This window comes from Aulonocara sp. 'chitande type north' Nkhata Bay, linkage group LG18 (genome assembly GCF_057382095.1).
Source record: "Aulonocara sp. 'chitande type north' Nkhata Bay isolate Kocher_YH1m ecotype deep benthic linkage group LG18, A_spYH_male_GT1.1, whole genome shotgun sequence".
NCBI lineage: Eukaryota > Metazoa > Chordata > Actinopteri > Cichliformes > Cichlidae > Aulonocara > Aulonocara sp. 'chitande type north' Nkhata Bay.
This window is the reverse complement of record NC_141361.1, coordinates 24275640-24295836: the sequence shown is the minus strand read 5'-3', so window position 1 is coordinate 24295836 and position 20197 is coordinate 24275640. Positions and strand designations below refer to the sequence as shown.

Genomic DNA, 20197 nt, shown 5'->3' with positions numbered 1-20197 from the left:
TGATGAATTCTTCTGTTTTTTATGGTACAGTCTATTTTACAGGTAATTATCTGACCCCTCAAGGCATGAATATAAAAGCAGCAACATTTGTCCCTTTAATGAATGAATGAAACAATTCTACATTTAAAAAAAGCTGTCACAGGTGCAGCACATCCCATAGATATACACAAGCACACACAAAAACACACTCAAAACCTCAGCTCATTACAAGTTTGGCAGCCGCACACACACTAAAAGAAATGGAGAGTAATCGGGAAATTGAAAATCATCGCATAGTGTCAAGAATTGAGAGACAGATCCAGTGTAAAATAGAAAAAAAATTGGGTAATAGGGTGATAATAGAAGGGTCTGAGTCCTTTGTAAAATCAATCAGAGGCTAAGAGGTTGCTTGACGCCGTGAGCAATTTGACAATGCATTGACGACAGAGCTCCAGTGGAGCATTACTGGATGTGTAATTACTATGACCATCTTATATGGATCCAATTAGCTTCCTTCAACAGTGAAGAGACATAGCACTTCCCATGATATAAATGGACTCTTTCACTGTTTGTCAGTGTTTTCCGATAAAAGGGTAGTACCAGATCATAAGTGCATCTTTTCAGAAACAGGGCATTTAAGATGATTTACTCATTTAAGATGATTTGAGTTTATGATACACACGCTGCATTTTCCTTGAAACAAACCAAGGATGAAATCAGCCTCATACCATAAACAGACTACATCTGCTGAGCTTTAAATTCTGTAGGCAGGAACCAAAGGTCTTATAACCAAGCGCAAGAATGGGCAGTACAGTTAAACACAGGTGGGACATAAAGAGGAAAGAGTTAGTTTCATCCTTTATGGTCACTGACAATGAAACGCTACAAGTTGAAAATAAATGACCACCTGTAAACACGAGAACAAAAACCCACACATCACCTGCAGGCCAGGCGGCAATGCTAGTGCTATTTAAAAATCCCCAACTATCAATACAGTATTGGATGCCTTAAAAACTCAATAATATTTACTGTTAAAATTAATAAAAGCCATAACTCATTGTTTTATATTTAAATATTTTAAAATTAGCTATTAAGTGCAATAAGTGAATCCCTTGATAGTAAGCCTAACAAATCATATATTTTAGTACATTCAGTTGCTGAAACCAACCATCCATCTATTTTCTTAAAAGCAACAACTTTGGATGTCTTTATTGGATTTACTGGTGATTGTTCATGCTCAAAGTCTCTGAACAGGGCTAACACACCAAAATCAAGCATTCACACTTGCAGCCAATTCAGAATAACCAGTTTACCTAACACTGTGGAAGGAAACCAGAGTACCCAGAGAATCGACACAGGCAGAGGGATAAAACATGCAAACTCCACACAGAGAAACCAGCAAACCCAAACCTGGGATTTTCTTTCTGTGAGGTAACAGTAGCCTCTGCATCGCTGTGCCACCCTGTACTGCAGAGCCTGTATCATATTTTAATAAATGTAAAAGCCTTCACAGATGATTTAAAAAAAGCTGGAAGCCATTCAATCAGTTTTGTTTAGTGTTTATTAGACATTATGCTCTGCAGACCAGCTGGATGGGCCAACTTATGGCTCTTGGGCCAAATTAAGCCTATAAGACATAAATTAAGTAGCACAGCTATACTACAGTTCCACCTCCACTGTGGATTTGTTTATGTGTCGACAAAGTACACAAACTTTATGGAGTTGTACCACTAATGCTCCATTATGCTCCAGTGAAAGTGTTAAATTTTGACTGATAAGCATAACTACTCATCTTATCTCATGCATATCTTATTGTGTTTAGATAATTAAAACATTTTCAATTAAAAACATGCAAGATAACAGGTGACATTCCCAGTGGGTTTCTTTCTATAAGCAACAATTTTAACTTATTAATACTCACTTCATAATAACTCAGCTAGTGAGTTTGGCTTTGTGTGCTCTGTGATTACTTATGCAGGGAGCTAACAGACACGGTGCTGACAGAATTAAATGAGTTTTTATAATGCTGTGTGCTAATGGCGGTTGCAGCAGAGTGAAATCCGGTTTGTAGGTGTCAAAGCTGAAGAGAATGCAGAATCTTTGATGTTCTGTTTCATGTTTCAGACCTGCCTCGGTGTTACCTCACAACTAAGCGCCCACTGCAGAAATTTAACCATCGCACAAAGGCAAAGAGGACAGACAGAAGGAAGAGGGAGAACGGGAGAGAGAGAGAGGCAGACAAAGTGATATGTTCCTCTCGTCCTTAGAGAAACAGACACCTGCAGGTTTGATCAGACTTTGCCTTCAATATCCTCTCTTATCCTTTGATGATCCATCACATCGTCTCTTTCTATTCTCTCAGTCTCATTTTCGCACGCACACACATATACTTCACATCCTCATCTTGGATGGATCTTTGTTTCTGTCTTTCATCTCCTTCTCTTACCTCACATTTTTTCCCCTCCAACATTTCCTGCCTCTCTCCCTCCTTGTTCCAATTTCTGTTTTTCTCGCCACCTTTAAATTTTCACTTAGCTTGTGCTTCGTTGGGCTCCACTTTTTAATTGTCATCTCTGCTTTAGTCACCAAGGTGCAGCCTTACTTTCAGGTACTTGGTTTATGTAGTTTTGGATTTGGCAAACTGATCAAGAATTGTCTTGGCTTGAAATAGAGTCTTTTCCTGTTGTTTTGGAACAGATGATAAGTATTGCAAACAGTGATACAATTAGGCAGCACATCAATAGGCTGTTATTATCCTGGTATTATTTTTGCTGTACAAAGGAAAGTATTAATGAGGTTAAAGGGGACCGTCCATGGCTCACACAGCAATAAATAGCTGAAACTGAACTTACACAGACAGACTGAGGGGGGAACAGGGGGGCTGAATCTTCACAAACGGACTTTTCTTAAAATTACAAAAAAATGTATACACTCACACGCCTGAGTAAGAATCATGTATGAAAGGGAACATGGACAACAAGATTTGTTTTTTCACCTGTTGTGTTCTCCCTGTCCTGTCTGCTGATCGATGTCAGCTGTGTCTTCCAGGTGTTTTCCCTTTGCCCTACTTTCCTCTTGTATTTAATGTCTGTGTCTGCTCCTGCTCGTCGTCACGTCGTACCCTCATTCTGGCCTGTGTAGTTCAGTTTCATGCCCTCATCGTTCTGTTCCGTTTCCTGATTTATGCCTACAATAAAGCAGTGGACTTTGAGTTTAAACTCCACCTCCACGAGTCTGCATTTTGGGTCCTTTTTCCTGCCTGCCCGCACACAGCCATGACAGAAACAAGCCACCCTTAAGCTGCAAAAACAGAAAGAAAACAGAGAAAGTGCTACAATATTAGGAGTGACAAAATCTACAGTTTGGTGCATCCTGAGAAAGAAAGAAAGAAAGAAAGATAGAAAGAAAGAAAGCACTGGTGAATTCAGCAATGCAAATGGAAGACAACGGTGGTGGATCATCGCAGAATGATTTCCATGGTTTAAGAGAAACCAGAACAGCCAACCAAGTTAACAACACTCTCCAGGAGCTAGGTCTATCAATATCCAAGTGTACCATAAAGAGAAACTACAGGGAGTTTTCTGCAAGGCAGAAGCCACACAAAAACCTCAAGAATAGAAAAGCTAGATTGAACTTTGCTAAAAAGCCAACACAGTTCTGGAAAAACATTCTTTGAACAGATGAAACCAAAATCAACCTCTCTGTTTATGCAGATATATTTTTAAGATACTTAACGGTCAGAGAGACTGGCCTCAGAAAATGAAACACAAACGGTTCATTAGGAGAAATAAACAGATGATGATTTGATTCAATATTTAAAAAAACAAACAAACCAACCACAGTAAACTTAAAGTGACAATTGCCAATAATAACCATGAGTGTCCAAATGCAGCCAATGGGAATGATCAAACATGTTTTTTTGGCACAAATAGTTTGCTTGTGATAGCCTGCTCTCACTGTCATTGTCCATCTGGCTTCTCTGTTTTCTGTCATCTGACTATTCACACTTTGCCTCCCATTCTCAAACAATTCGTGCTCCTTTACCCCGTGTGTGTCCTGCAGTGGAAACAATGTACCATAGTAGATTATTCTGGTGCCATGATGAATGGTAAGAATCTGTGTCTGTTGACTGTGGCCTTGAGATAAAGAGTAGGCAAATGAAACTGTCTGCTTGGCTTGCTGCACCCCAGAGTCCACTGTCACCATTCCTCATGCTAATTTGATTGAGAACGCTCTATCAGCACATACTCCTCGACCCACACACCTTTGCTCAAGGGACGTGTAGGTGGTGGAGCGGGGTGGGGTGGGGGGGGGGGGGGGGGGTGGTGGTGGGGGTACAGGATGCCATCAAGCCACATAGTAATAACAAATTTATCTCCAGGATGCCTGTCTCAGCATATAATGTTCAAGTTAGGCCCACTGTGGGTAGTTTACATCAAAGTGAAATGTGGCGCTGCAGACGAAGGCAGGACAGAGCCAAAGACGAAATGGTAAAGAGAAAAAATCAGATGTTTAAACATGTGAGATGGGGTAAGAAGCGAAGGTGAGACAGTCAGCATGATTAAAAATAAAGAATTACAGAAGAAAAGTACCTAGCAATCTTCATTTGTGTTTCCACATTGCAAATGATGTGGAGCCAGAAGGATATCCCTCTCCTTTCAGCAGTAAAACGAAACCAGGATTGATGAGAGTGTATATAATGCGCAAGTGACTGGCTGTATATGGGCTTGCTAGGAGCAAAGCGTCGACACAGTGAAGTGGAAGAAGGATAGCTGGATTGAGAGAGAAAGAATGTGGCGCCGGGTGGAGAGAAAGATACAAATGAAGGTCTAGATCGAGATAAAGATTTGAGAGAATAGTTCAACTCCAAAGGAGGGCATTGTGTGAGCTGTAGCTGTAGCAATTGCCAGGGGAGATAAACTGGGACAGAGCTGCTCTTTTATGGCCATTTTTTCAGTCTCCTTGGTAGCTATTGTATGGGTTTCATTCATTAGACCGTATGCAATGAAAAACATTCAGGGAGAGAAATATCACCAGTCAGCAGCCAGTGTACAGCTCTGCGTTTTCCTCTGGGGCAATATTTCACAAAGCTTGACCTTCTCAAGTAAACAAACCACATGTTAATCATGGAGAAAAACAATTACAATTAATTTCCTCTTTTGTTTGCCTACTTGTCACGGTGTCATTAAACCTTTACCACATCATGGATTTGGTTACCAGGGAACGTTATGTGCTGTAAAATACTGTAAGGCTGCTTTGGTGGACAGAAACAATGTCTGGAAGCGGTTTCTTCAGTGTCTTCACTTGTAATGAATAAAATATGACTGTAGTTGCTATTGTTGCTAAATATATTCTGAGTTTTCTTCTGAGGTGAAACTAAGTCTTCCTTTCCCCCACAAGGGGATCGTTAAATCTCTATACAGTACATTTGCAATGCAGATTCTACAACATTTGGGTTACACCATAGAGTACTACACAACATGTACAACGTTGTTAAGTATAAAAAGCTGTTGAAAATGAATTTCAGCTATTTCACACTCTTTACAGTCAGCTGTATTTACCGATTATTTACAGAACAGCTCATGAGAAACACCGAAAGCAACAGAAAAGATTGCTTTGGCACAAACACACACAAAAAAAAGAGAACAGAAGAAGAAAAGTAGCTGAGTATCAGTTTTCCATGGTTGTCAGCTCTGGGATTAATAGCAGCCATTTCGCCATAATGAGCTGTTAAGCGTTAGCTGCCAAAAGCCTCTTCGTTTGCCTTTGAGTCTCACAATACTTTGTCTAATTATAACAGCGCTCTCTGTCCCTTTTCTTCCTGTCACTGTCAGCACTGCTGTACCTGTGTAACGCCTGCCTGATTTTAGCTCTTGTTAGGCGATATAATCAGCTCGAGAAACTACGATCTGGAGATGAGGTTCATGATGATGTTGCACCATCATTATTAAATGTGTCACATGTGAGTGCTACACCCAGAGCATCCACGTCTATGTTAAAGACTGTGGTTTGTGTGGCAGCTCGAACTTCAAACACGAGCGCAATAAAACGTTAAACTGAACAAAGGTTGTTCCTTAGTTGTTTTTCACGCTACCCGGGAGATTTGTACTGCACTACAACACAGAGAACTTTTTTTTCCCTGTAAAAACTTACAGTGAGTACTCAGTAACCAGACTTTCAAGTGAATGCAGATGCTGCAATCAGTTATTGCTAAAGGGCACATGCTAGACACCTTAAGGGTATTAAAATCTTTGTAAATATATAATAAACTAATTAATATTAAATACTGCAGTGGCTGGGATTAAAGCAAATGTATGATAGCGGAATACAAATAGCTATAATTTAATTTAAATAAAACTGGAGCTGAGATGCTGTTTACTACAATGCTAATTCAGTGAAGTAAACCCCGCTTAAATTCTAGGTGAGTGTTCTAGTGAAAATGACAGAGCATTGTTTTGCTTCTGAAATAAATATTGTCATCATGAAACGCTGAGGAGAGATATATTCATATGTTTCAATATTTAAGAGCAACCTTTTGTTGAGGTTAATGGGGCATTTCAGCTTATGGGAAAAAATTGCCTCAGCAGAAGCCACGAAAAGATCCCTGACAGGAAGACCGAAGAGGCTGTGAGAGAATAAAATAAACCTATTTTCGTAAGCTTGAATACCTTGGTCTAAGCGTTTGTGAATTTAAATTCCTCAATCCTGGCCAGAAGTTTTCTGTTGAGTTAGAAAGAAGGGAAACTCTTTATTTTTTTTTTTAATTTTTTGGGGCCATGTAAAGTAATTCTGCACAACGGCAAGAAAAAAATTGTTCTCTTTAAAAAGAAAGCCATTTGTTTTACACTGCTAACTGTGATAAATGGAATTCAGTCTCCATGACAAACAGTGAGTACGGAGAACTGGTGGATCATCTGTTTTTGTCTTGGGGTGTGAAGTTGCCACAGTTGCCTGCACACAGCACTGAAGCGTCCTCGTCAAAGTCTTCTCTATTTGTGTGTGTGTGTGTGTGTGTGAGAAACACTCTGTGTACTATGTGCGTATATAAACATGCTGTATTCTATTAAAATGTGTGTACTTTGCTGTACAACTGATATTAATGTGTTTGTTATTTTGCATTTGCATTTCCTACCAGCATATGGTACCGGGGCATCCTTGTCTAGAGCTACCAGCGGAGGGTCCAGCAGCACTGTGTCCATGTTCTCTGTGATCACTCCATGATAAGAGGCTTCTATCCATGGCTTGTGCTTGTTGACTGTGAAAAGAGGAGGAAGGATGGCATAAATGATACTGTCTTAGTTTGTATAGCTGTACTTGAGAAATTCAATGCACATTTTGGTCACAGTATTACTGCAAAGACATAGTGTAGCCATTTATACATTGCCCTAACAAGTAAAAGATCCCTGGATCCCAAGAGGAAATTCAAATCCCATTGGGAGTACATCAGGGAAAGCAAAAAACAAAAACAAATACAGAGCTGCCTGCTATAGTGATGCCTTGTGAATAAGGGAGGAGCAGAAAGTAACAGCATTACTGCAAAGACTGGTACTTTCATTAGTACAATGCTCTGTTCATTCTACAGTTTATGACCATGTTTATCATAATGCAGTGAGTCACCTCAACAGACAGACTCAGAATGAGAGACGCAAAAGGATATAACCCTCCACTGGAGTGTTGCTTTTTCACAGGTGGCAAAAAGGAGCAATAAAAGTCAAGAAGCGAATAGTGTGGAAAGAAAATGTTGTTTGTTGGATGGAATTTGTGATTCTTTGATAAAGCATTGCAGCAAAGCTGTAAACTACACTTTGACTTCCAGTACTGTGCTGTGCAAAAGTTGCGAGGTCCCCCTTATTTCTTTTCCAGCCACACTTTCTTGTAATTCTTAAAGTTGTCTTAAGCAAAAGTTCTACAGACTTTCAGAAGATCCTTTTAGGTTTTTCTCTGCACATTGGCAACTTTTTCACTCATTTTCAGACCCAAACCCCCAACCCTTTACAGAGTAATTTGTTGCTGCTGTTGTTTTGTTTTAATTTTATTTGTCACATACACAGTCAAACACAGTACGATATGCAGTGAAATGCTTATTGCTTTTAAAGGAAAAATAACCTAACTAAAGGGATGAACCAGTGCGGTGTCTACGCCTAATAGTTAATTTAGCAAAAAGAAAGAAAAATATCTTTAGGAACTGTTACTGGCAGCTTGTTGCAAAACACCATCATTTGTTTGCATTTCATTAGCTGAATTTACAAAAAAGGGCAAACATAACACAAATTGAGAGGCATAAAATTGTATTTTCATACTAACAAGGTGATTCCCAAAGTTAGCTTTGCCAAAAGCTTAGCATAACTTAGCACTGTGTGCATCATCTCTTTTAAAAATTGAAGGAAATTGAGCAAGTGGAGGACAAAAGAAGCGCCATCTTAAAGTCATGTCCTTAAGAAACTGTGAAAAAATCCAGCAAAGACCTGACATAGAACATGAGAGATGCATCTGGCCCTTCAGTTGATCCACCTATTATCAGCCAAAGCCTCATCAGAAATGGTCGAGGTGGAAGGCTAACTGTCAAGAAGCCATTCTTAAAGAAGCAAAATAGTGAGAAAAAGCTGAGGTACGCCAAATTTCAAAAGAACTGGACTTAAAAAATCAATGACAACAGATCTGAAGGAATTGCCCAAGAAAGTTCTGAAGAATAACAATATTTGGACATATTGACTTTCAAGCTTCTTACAATTGTCTGTTTCCCTGTTTCTTACTCTGTGCATCTCTATTTATTACTATACAATTTCTAGTATAACCACCATGCTGCAAATCACAGGTTAACACAGATCACAATCACACATGCAGGAATTACTGATTTCTTTAAATTGGACATTCTTCTGCTTCATTGCAGCAGGACCTCACAAATACACAGACACCAGCGTGGCACAAGAAAAACCATATGCGCTTGGCCACTTTTGTGTATCCACACACACATACTGCATCTCTGGTGCACAAGTGTGAGTCCCTGCAGGGAGCTGGGATGTCAACCCGACCTTTCAATCCATTGAAGAGGAACACTTTGTCTCATGCCAATGAGCAGATGACATGTCCAGCTGGCAGTGATTTAAAATGCATCAAACTCTTCCTAAAGCTTTTTCGCCACTTTTCATCTGTTTGAACAAATCTTAGTAGTTTTGTCCTACTATCCCATTTTCTGCCCCTGCTTGTCACTGAATTGAGAGGACAGGGTCAAAAACTAGAAAATAGGTCTGAACAAAAGAAACACAAATTTAAAGCAACACATTTGATGTGAAGGAGAAAAAACCCAGAGACAAACACACTTTAAGCTTGTGACAAAAGAGTGGCTTATATAAAAGCCTCTGGAACAAGTTTACGGTGCTTTCGAAGCTTTATTTTTTAGATTTATAACATAAAAGCAAGACCTAAGAATCTTCATCTACATGACCTTTTGTGTTAACTCTTCGTCACATTTGTCTTATAGTCTTTCATTGTGCTGCCAAGGATCTAATGTTTCTAGATGGCACTCCTACCATGCTGAGAGAGAGTACAGAGTGGATCATAAGCAGTGAAAAATAACCACAAGGGATGACATTATTCATGGAAGAAGTGTCATCTTATGCTCATGCAGTAGATAGAAAGCACTGCAGCACACAGCATGACTCTGCTCTGCTGGAATGCGAAAAGAGAAAAGTGGAGGTCTGTTTTCAAGTGGTATTTATGTATCTTTACTTCAGGAACATTTTACTTGTAATGCTGGATCCAATGGTGCATTAACCAGGACATTAAAACACATACACTTTTATGTCCTAATGCAGGTACAGCCTGATCCTTATGTTTTTCAGATTTCCTTGGATTTACTCTTCTGTGTAAAATTACCATAAAAAAGTAGACATGAAATGAACTGAAACAATGTTACAGAGAGACTCTCGAAAGTCATGATAATATTAAAGTGAAGTGCTGAGGTGACTATAAAAATGAGCAGTACCAAAGTGATTCTTCATTCCTGTGTGCCTGCACTAACCATGCATAAATACATATTAATCCATCATGCTCACACAGCATTTCATTTACATTTGAAGATGTCTTCAGTAAGTCTAATAGCAGCCCACAGCCAGTTCAGTTTACTCATGGATGGCAAGTTCAATTTCTAGCTCAAGGTCTTACATTTATCCCAAACAAATTGGGTGGTGGTTGACGCAGCAGAGCTGGGAGTTTTTAAAGGTAGTCTGATATTGGAGCTATATATTAGCAAAATAGCACACATCAGACCATGGAAATGGGCTATTACCAATACTGGCTTTCATGACATGAAGTACTGTAAAGCCATTAGTGATGCATTTAAAGTATTCATCCTTGACATCCTTGTACTGAGCCACAGTAATGAAACAAAAATTGCATTCAAAGAGAAAAGAAAAGAGTCTGGAACAACTTTCTAGAGAAGATCAGCTAAACTACAGCAGCAGCTTTCTATAAGACAATTTCTCAAAGCTGAAAGCAATAAAGACCTGTCTATACTCTCCATTTATGTGTGTTCTTCCAATGTCAATTTCATCGCTAATCCAAGTACCTTGTTGCATGTTTGTACAGACTCAGGAAAAACACAGGAAAAGCACAGGAAAATAAAGATTGTACATTAACACAAGCGGTGTTTCCTTTTTGCTTGATGAGCTGCTATAAACAAACATTGGCTCAGATTCTTGCTGTCATGTAGTCACAGTTTTTCATCCGTAAAAACGTGTCGACGTATCATTAACTGTGTGCATGTGAATCTGCAGTCCAGACTAGTACACACACATATACAAAGGCAATTATAAACTGAGCTAAAAGGGCTCACTTCTAAGCCAGAAAACAGGGACAGACAGCTGTTTTGATTATAATACTCAGTAGTTGATTTTGGAGGACATGTACGTACACGCTGGGTTTTTTTCCCAATGTTTGAGCAATTTCTCCACAAATTTAAGCAAATATTATTGTTGTCATATTCTAGAGTCACCACCTACTTCCTGATCAAGTTCACAGTATATCAATATATCTAATTATCTAATATATCACATGGCAGCAGTTCAGTGAATTTAAGTATGTAGGCATGGTTGAGACGACCTGCTGAAGTGCAGACGGGAAGAAAGGTGACTTTGAACATGGTGTGGTTGAGGGTGCCAGATGGGCTGGTCTGAGTTTTTCACAAACTGCTGATCTACTGGGATTTTCCCCACACATCCATCTCTAGGGTTTACACGTGTTGAAAAAAGAGAAAGAATAAAGTGAACAGCAGTTCTCTGGTTGATGCCAGAGGTCAGAGGAGAATAGCCAGGCTGCTTTGAACTAACAGGGAGGCAACAGTAACTAAAACAACCTCTTATTACAACAAAAGCATGCAGAAGAGCATCTTTGAATGTTCACACGTGCAACCTTGACGCATGAGCTATAGCAGCAGAAGACCACACGCGGTGCCACTCCTGTCAGCTAAGAAGTGGAAAGTGGGGCTATAGTTCTCACAGGCTCACTAATATTGGACAATAAAAGATTGAAAAAGTGTTGCCTGGTCTGATGAGTCTTGATTTCTGCTCTGATATTCAGGGTCAAAATGAACATGAAAACATCCTGGCTTGTATCTATAGGTCAGACTGCTGGTAGTGTAATAATATGGGGGATATTTTCTTGGCACACTTCGGGCCTCTTAGTACTAACTGAGCATTGTTTAAATACCACAGCCTACCTGAGTATTGCTGCACTATGTCTATCCCTTAATCACCACAGAGTACCTATCTTCTGATGACTGCTTCCAGCAGGATAACACAGAGCTAAATATCAAACGACTGGCATGAAAAATCAAGACAGTTAGTTGTCGAGCTCCTTAAAATGGTATGTTACGGCACAGAGAAAAAGTCAGTAGTTCACCAAAGTCAGTGGGATTCATGCTTTGCATGTCTAAAATTAAGTTAAAATCATTGTAATAGGCCTGGAGCCCAGACAAAAAACAGTGAACTGAACAACTGAGAGACAGACGCTGCCATCCCCAGACTCAGGCTTCCCTTTAATAAGGTTACATGTGTCAATGGTCACAATGTGCATGGCGTCTTTGGCCACTTCCTGAGATCCATCTGCAGCCATTACAGAATTAGACTTCACATTATGGAAGACTAATTGACTTACTAGAAGAAACAGTCTTAAAGTCGATCTGTGTGTTTAGAGCATTGTATAAAATCTGATATGACAGTAATATAGAGACAGACACAAGAAACAAGATAGTGAGTTCCTGTAAATAACATTAGTGGAAAAGATTATTAACTTGTATCCATCCTGCTATTGAAATCAAAATATCTGTTGTGTTGTCTTCCCCTGGTCACTGAAGCTCATGAAAATATATTACTACAGGGACACAATTGGATGATAATCTATATTTAATTTAAGTCCCAGCTCATATTGTAAGACACTGCGTTAGCGTGCCAGTATTGATCAGTTTAAGTCACGTCAAATCCATTTCTTTTCACTGTGTGTTTGATTACAGGTGAAAGACATCTTTCCTTTGGCGACAGTAGAAAAAAAGGCGAGACTACCAAGAGGTGATAATAATGATAAGAAGAAGTATAAAAGCAGTATAAAATAAGTAGGAGGGCAATACAGATAAAATGAAAAATGCAGAAAGGGATTAAAATGAAAAATGTCTAAGATGGCTTTTACTGATTCTGGAAGGCTTATTCTCTCATTCAGGACACTTTGAATCTGAGGAGCTCCTTTTAGATCTGAGACTTGGTAAAGCTCCTATCAGAGAATCCAGACTGGTTTAGAGTTCATGTGTCTATACAGGAGGAGCTGGCTTAAAATCTCACTCCAACACCGCCCGTCATCGGTGAGGAAAAGTAGAATAATACAAAGATAAAGTAATAAAGTATTACCTGAATGTGAAAACAGAAAAACAAATTCAAATTGAGAGCTAAGAAGAAGAAATTAAAAGGGGGGAGAGAAAGAGATTGACAAGAGAAAAGATAACAGGAGTGGCAGGCAGGAAGGTGGGGTGAGGGAGAAAGAGGGGCAATAAAGTGGTAAAAGAGAGGACAGGCACAGACAGACAGAAGAATAGACTGCTGCCTGTACAACCTTACAAATGTTTCCATTTATTCTCCTATTAAATTATTAAACTGGGTTCCTATAGGATGCACTTCCAGAATAACAGCGCCACGTCTCTCGAAGAAAGAGAAGAGGCTTCTGAGTAGGCCAGGTTTTTAAAATACATCCCTGGCATTAAAAAGAAACTGATTATCACTTATTGCTGTCAAAATAAATTAGACTGAGTCTGTTAAAACGATTTCTGATTACATTTGTTGGGGGGGGGGAAAGTTCTCAACTCTTCAAATTGTAAAATACTGTTTAAACTATACATTAAATCAGATTTAGTGCTGATTTAAATACATTGCTTCTTTTTTTTTGCCCCATCACCCTGATTCTTGCTTCATTAACAGAACAACAACAAAGACTTGTATCCAATTATTGTTAACTGGCTTCATGTTCATTTTACACAAATTAAGGAGCATGCAAGAGCATGTTATTCATATTCTTGCACAAAAGAAGATTACACATTAATTACCCACCTTTGAGAAAACAGCAACGCTGAGACTCTCCCTGACACCACGAGATGTAGCACAATATTTAACACTGTCTTTTAACTCTTGCTTTCTCTAATGAGGCAGTTAAACAAATCATCTTATTTTACTCTTTTATAGCGATGTGTCCATGTGGGAAAGTGTTTATGATGCTGTTAGTTTAACAGTAAAAGCGGGCAGAGAATTAAAACTGTGGACTCAGAGCTTTTCAGCTTGGTTAGAAAGTGATAATTGCTTCAGCGTTGAACAGTGGATCTCATTATATCACACTTCTAACAGTAATTGATGGCAGCTTAATAGCTTAGATATGTAGGAGTTTATGTCTGCTAGTAATAACGCAGCATTAGCAGCCATGATAGACCAGTTCAATCAAAGTCGTTAGTGTGCCTGAAAATATCCACAAAGTTACATTACCTTTATGTATATAATAATACACTTAAAATACTTAATTCATTACTTTATTTTATTATTATGATAAAAGATAATGGACAATATTATTCATATTTTGTATATTTTTTTATTTTCATTTGATTATTTTTCCACTTTTTGAGGAAAAAGATTAATCATTTTGATTAAAAGGCAACATTTGTTGCTTACCCCAAATCTGCAGAGGACTTCAGTGTCTTGCATCTCATTACTTTAGATTTACAGCATAAAACATTTGAAATATTTTGTTTTGGCTCAAACTAATAGCTCATGTGGTACCTGCAGCTAATTAAAAGGCCCTGTTAAAACACTACCTAGAGTAAACATTACACAAAGTTAACAATAGCTTGGTTCAGTTTCAATTAAATTCATTGTGCCGATTCGCAATACTCATCTCCAGAAACTTTATACTGCAAAACACATTATAGGAAGAAATCATGAGCAAGTCCCAGATGAGTTTAGCATCTAGAAAGAGCCCCTTCATGAGCTCATGACACACCAACTCCGATTATAGTTCATTCAGCTGCGTATGTAATACAGTACTTGTTTGCTAATACGTTATCCAGCTATCTTTAGGCTTAAACTCAGGTTTTCTAGTTACACAAAGGTGATAGTGTCAACACTGAAACGCTATTGATCTTTTCCTGCAGCTAAAAATAACAGGTCCAACATTATCTACACCAGTTCGACTGCTTATTCTAATCAGCCTATAGCGTGTCAACTATTCAATGCTTTCAGACACATAGAGATGGTCAAAACAACCAACTAATGTTCAAACTGAGGATCAGAATGAGAAAAGGGTGATTTAAGGGACTCCGACCTTGGATAGCCGTTGGTGCCAGATGAGCTGGTCTGAGTATTTCACGAACTCCTGATCTACTGGGATTTTGTATTGTATTGTATTGTATTGTATTGTATCTTTATTTGTTTCAGACATATAAAACAAAAAACAATATATACACACTACATATATTTTCATTTACCGATACGAATATATATGTAGATATACACACACACACGTATGTGTTCAGATAAACAAAAAATATATAATGAAATAAAACAAAATCGTCTGACATAATGTAACAATGTTTGGTCTGAAAAGGAGTAGGAAGAAGTATGAACATACTTATTAATTCCTACCCCTGCTCAACATCTTATTGATCCCACATAATTCACCTAATTCCCATCATCACATACTCCACACGATACACGAGGAGAACCTATATAAACTTGGCTACCGTGACTGATATAATTTGGATATAATTTGATATTTTTATACATACAATGGGTGATCATCTTTATCGGTATCATATTCTTCCAAAATCAGTTTTCGAAGTATTTTCATGAACTTACTAATTCCTGAGCATTGCTGTAGATCTATAGTAAAACTATTCCACAGTTTTACCCCATAAATAGTGACACAAAAGGTTTTAACCTTTGACCGTGCTTTAAGAATCCTTAGATTCAATTTCCCCCTCAATTCATAGTCTCCATCTCTGTCATAGAACATCCTCTGTATATTTCCTGGTAACATATTGTATCTGGCCTTGTACATAATTTTTGCAGTTTTATATTTTATAAGATCCATAAACTTCAGTATTTTTAATTTCAAAAACATGATGTTAGTATGGTCTCTAAATCCTGCTTTATTAATCATCCTGATTGCTTTTTTTTGAATTTTACATATTGGTTGAAGTGCAGTTTTATATGTGTTTCCCCAAATTTCCACACAGTATTCCAAATATGGCAATATAAGTGAACAATAAAGTACCCGGAGTGATTTGGAAGGCAAAAAATATTTAACTTTACTTAGTACGGAGATGCTTCTTGACAGTTTGGCTTGTATATGCTTTATGTGAGGTTTCCAGCAGATTTTGTTATCTATTATCACACCCAGAAATTTTGTATCCGAAACTTGCTCTATTTCAACATTGTTTACTAATAATTTTGCTCCTGCATCTTTTTTACAATTTCCGAATAACATAAATGTAGTTTTTTCCAAATTTAATGATAGCTTATTTCTATCAAACCATGTTTTCAGTTTAATCATTTCTTGTGTGACAATTTCCAAAAGCTGATGTAAGTTCTCTCCAGCACAAAACATATTTGTATCATCTGCAAATAGAATAAACTGTAGTATATCTGATGTTCTGCATATATCATTGATATAGAGGATAAACAGCTTTGGTCCCAATACTGACCCCTGCGGAACTCCACAAACAATGTCCATACACTCTGATTGATATTCCCCAATTTTCACAAATTGCTGCCTGTCTCTCAAATAACTCTTTACCCATTCTAACACCACTCCTCTAATGCCGTAGTACTCCAGTTTATCAAGTAATATGTCATGATTAATTGTGTCAAAAGCTTTTTTTAGGTCAATGAATACACTAACTATACATTGTCTTTTATCTATATTGTTGGTGATATTTTCGATCAGTTCCATTAATGCCAATGATGTTGATCTATTTGATCTGAAACCATACTGACTATCCGTTATTATTTTGTGTTTATCTATAAATTTGTCAAGTCTATTACTAAAGACTTTTTCCAGTATTTTTGAAAATTGAGAAAGTAGAGAGACAGGCCTATAATTTGTGAATTGGTGTCTGTCACCATTTTTAAACAGTGGTGTTACTTTAGCTGTTTTCATTTGTTTTGGGAATGCACCAGTTTGTAAGGACAAATTGCAAATGTGTGTTAAGGGTTTGGAAATGCCCTCTATCACTCTCTTAACGATTTCCATATCAATGTCGTTTTCTCATACAACCATCTTTATAGAGAATGGTATGAAAAAGAGTAACTATTCAGTTCTCTGGGTGAAAATGCTTTGTTGATGCCAGAGGTCAGAGCATAATAGCCAGACAGCTTTGAGCTGATAGAAAGGCAACAGCAACTCAAATACCAATACAAGAGAATCTGCCAACACAACATGTCCAACCTTGAAGCAGACAGGTTGCTGTATAAAAAACACACCGCGTGCCATTACGGCTTGCTTGAGCTTCAGTATTCAGATGTTTGAGTCATAATTTGCTGTAAATAACATAAAATCCTGCCCTTTTCTTTCAGTGGTTTAGGCTGGTGGAAGTGTAATAGTGTGGAGGATGTTTTCTTGGACTTGGACTTTGGGCCTTTTAGTGCCCACTGAGCATCGTTTACATGCCACAGCCTACCTGAGTGCTGCTGACCATGTCTGTGCCTTTATGACCACAATGTATCCATCCAGCAGGATAACGAACCATGTCACAAGGCTCAAATCAGCTGGTTTCAACATGGCAATATTAAAAGAAACAGCGACTGTGTGACTCTATCATGTCCATATGGACCAAAATCTGGGAAGTTTTCCAGCACCTTGCCAGAAATATTCCAAACCAGTACTAGCAAGTGCTCAGCGAGTGTATTTTAACTTCTAACCTCTGACCCCTCCTCTTCTCTGCTTTGACTATTGGACATGGCATTACTTTTAACTTCACATGTACATGAGAACCACAAAACATGGTCACTCTATTCAAAAGGCATGTCATAATATATACTAATACCTGATAGTTTTCATAGCCTCAGCAAGTCTTTAATCATTTGAAACTACTTGGAAATGATTGCTAGTGTTTCACCTCTAGGAATATATACATATAGTTGCACTTCCTATAATAAGATTTCCCCATAGGTATAACATTCTTGGAAAGTATTCAAACCCAGAGGGACAATACACAAGCAAAATGCATTACTTGGTATGTAAATTAAGCAACTCAGAGATTCATCAGTGGGTTCAGGAGACAGCTCTTGGAGACACGGACACATAAACGAATGCAAAAGTTAAATTCAGAGAAGGGAACAGCACCAGTAGATTAGACATAAGAAACTCCAATGCCAAAGAGACAGCATGACTACATTAGGTCTATAAGTACTGTGAGCATCGGCGGTGAGTTTTACAGTCCCACTGCTGAAGTGTAAGCTGCAGTTAGCAAGTACAAAAGTAATTAGGCATATTGACTGCAGCATCTAAGCTGTGCACTCAAAGCAAAAGTGGGTCGTAGATGATCAACGCTTCATTTTCAGAGCATTAATTCTCCTCAGTTGCATTCTCTCAGGACCTTTCTGCCTTGTACAGTTGGATTTCCAGGCAATATTGTTGTTTTTTAGTATTGTTGATTTTTCCTTAACTCATTAAAACAGCCATAAACTCTGGTCTCCATCAACCAGAAAACATAAACTCCCCCACAACAGTAGTTGTGAATACAATTAGTTCACGGAAATATTGATCGGATTTAGCTGTCCCCACAATTCCATTAAGACAATGTGATGGTTGCTTTCAAGTCTTAACAGCAGTATGTGAGATACAGATGTGCCATAATTGCTCTGTAACACACAATCCCTTCTCTGTCTGCTGCTGACGTCATCAAAATGAACTGATACAGGGGGGAAAAAGCCTCTTATTTTCTGCACACAATGCCTATAGGCATTCAAAAGAAACAACTGAAGAGTTGTGGTATTTGGACAGATGATTGTGCGATTGGAAAATAAAATAAAATGATAAATTTAACTTGAAAATGATAAATTTGAGATGAAAGGTTTCAATTTCTGGAGGATCTAAAAAGTGTGCAGGACCCTATGGAGAGATTACAGGGAGTGTGTCGGTGGGGTTATTTTGGAGTATTTTTGCTTCAAACAATTATAAAAGAGATAAATGAGATAAAATGTTGCTATGCTGCATTCATATCTTTTGCTTTGCCCGTACTAGAAAACCAGGGCACCCCTTTTCTTTACAGTGGACTGCTTCTGCTAGTCTTTCATTTATCTAGAGGAAGCAGAAGTTGCTATAAAGTTCAGGTGAACCTATGGAAAAACTGCAATGCTTCCTGGGCCTCATCACCCCCGTCTGCACCTGCAGACCTTCCATTATAGATGATGCAGCGAGGACCACATGTTACCCATTTGGGAAAGCTTGTTGTTTGAGCCTCGTTCCTCCCCAGATAACCCTATGGCCCAACAACCTCCACTGTTATTTATTCTCATTGATTTATTTGGCTTTCAGCTGAATTGCATTTTAAATTCAACTGTTAGAGAGAGAGAGTTTACAAAGTTCAACGAATGTGATATTTCCAAAGTTAATGAGTAATCATGACCTCAACACTGCCCAAATAATAAGTAATATAATTATAGGTAAACATGAATATGTATTTGTCATAACTGAGGATTCCTAGTGTGCAAATCTAATGAAATAAAATATTATTCACTTTTTAAACAGAAAATAGAAACCACTGCTTTTCATGCTGGCAATATAATATTTACCAGTCTAACCACAAGAAGCAAAAAGGTACACCACAGACTGAAGGCCAGCCTTGACGGTAAAGACCCAAGGCATCAAATGACTATAAAAAGCATGGCACATAAGATGCTAGGCATCGTAATCATTCAAAACCCAAGCAAGCAAACCTTCAACTTCATGAAAGCAAGCCATCTGTCTGAAAGTTTCAGGGTATCTTGGAGGTCAAAGCAGCTATCAAGCCAGCTTCTGTATGTACTTCATCATAAATACCATCGAGCTCTGTGCCAAAAGGATATGATCATCATTACAATTTAAGTTAACATTTGCTTAATTTTTTAGTTACTTTAAGCTGGGGCATTTCAGGACACTGCAGAAAGATAGATACTCAGGGGATCTCAAAATGCCAACTGTTTGCCTTTAGAGCGCTTGGCATTCACTACAGGGAATATTAAGCCTCGCTAAAAGAAACTCAGTCTTCCTGCCTTCCAGACCCACACTCACTAATAAACCCTATTTGTTTTCTTTCTGGTTGCGCCTTGTTATTAATCATTTGTTGATTTACAGTATAATGAGAGAAGGAGGGAGCACGTGTTAAATAATCAACAAAGGCCGACTGATTCGTTTTTGCAGGAAAACGGAAAAGATGCAGCGCTCTGAGTGACAGCACACTGACGATTAGTTTCACGGAGCGGGCCAAGGAAGAGGCACAGGGCAAGTATTGAAAAGTGAAAGTGGAGTGGAGGACAACAAAGAGATAACAGAGGAGGGGATGAGGACAGTGGCGGAAGGAGAAGGAGGGAGGAGGCGATATCTCCATTAACAGAAAGCAGCAGGAGACGAGAGGAGCCACGGTGAGGAGGAATGGATGGCAGTGTGACGGACCGGATTCAATTAGAAACAGTTCCACTTTTGCAGACTTTGG

At 38.5% G+C, this 20197-nt stretch overlaps 1 protein-coding gene across 1 annotated transcript in view; it reads right to left on the bottom strand.

Moving 5' to 3' along the window:
• clstn2a (calsyntenin 2a) overlaps positions 1-20197 on the bottom strand; it is a 162636-nt gene that overhangs the window by 68224 nt on the left and 74215 nt on the right. The window contains exon 2 of the mRNA XM_086270899.1: positions 7112-7234. Coding sequence (XP_086127025.1) covers positions 7112-7234 — 123 coding nt within the window. The remainder of the gene's footprint in view (positions 1-7111; positions 7235-20197) is intronic.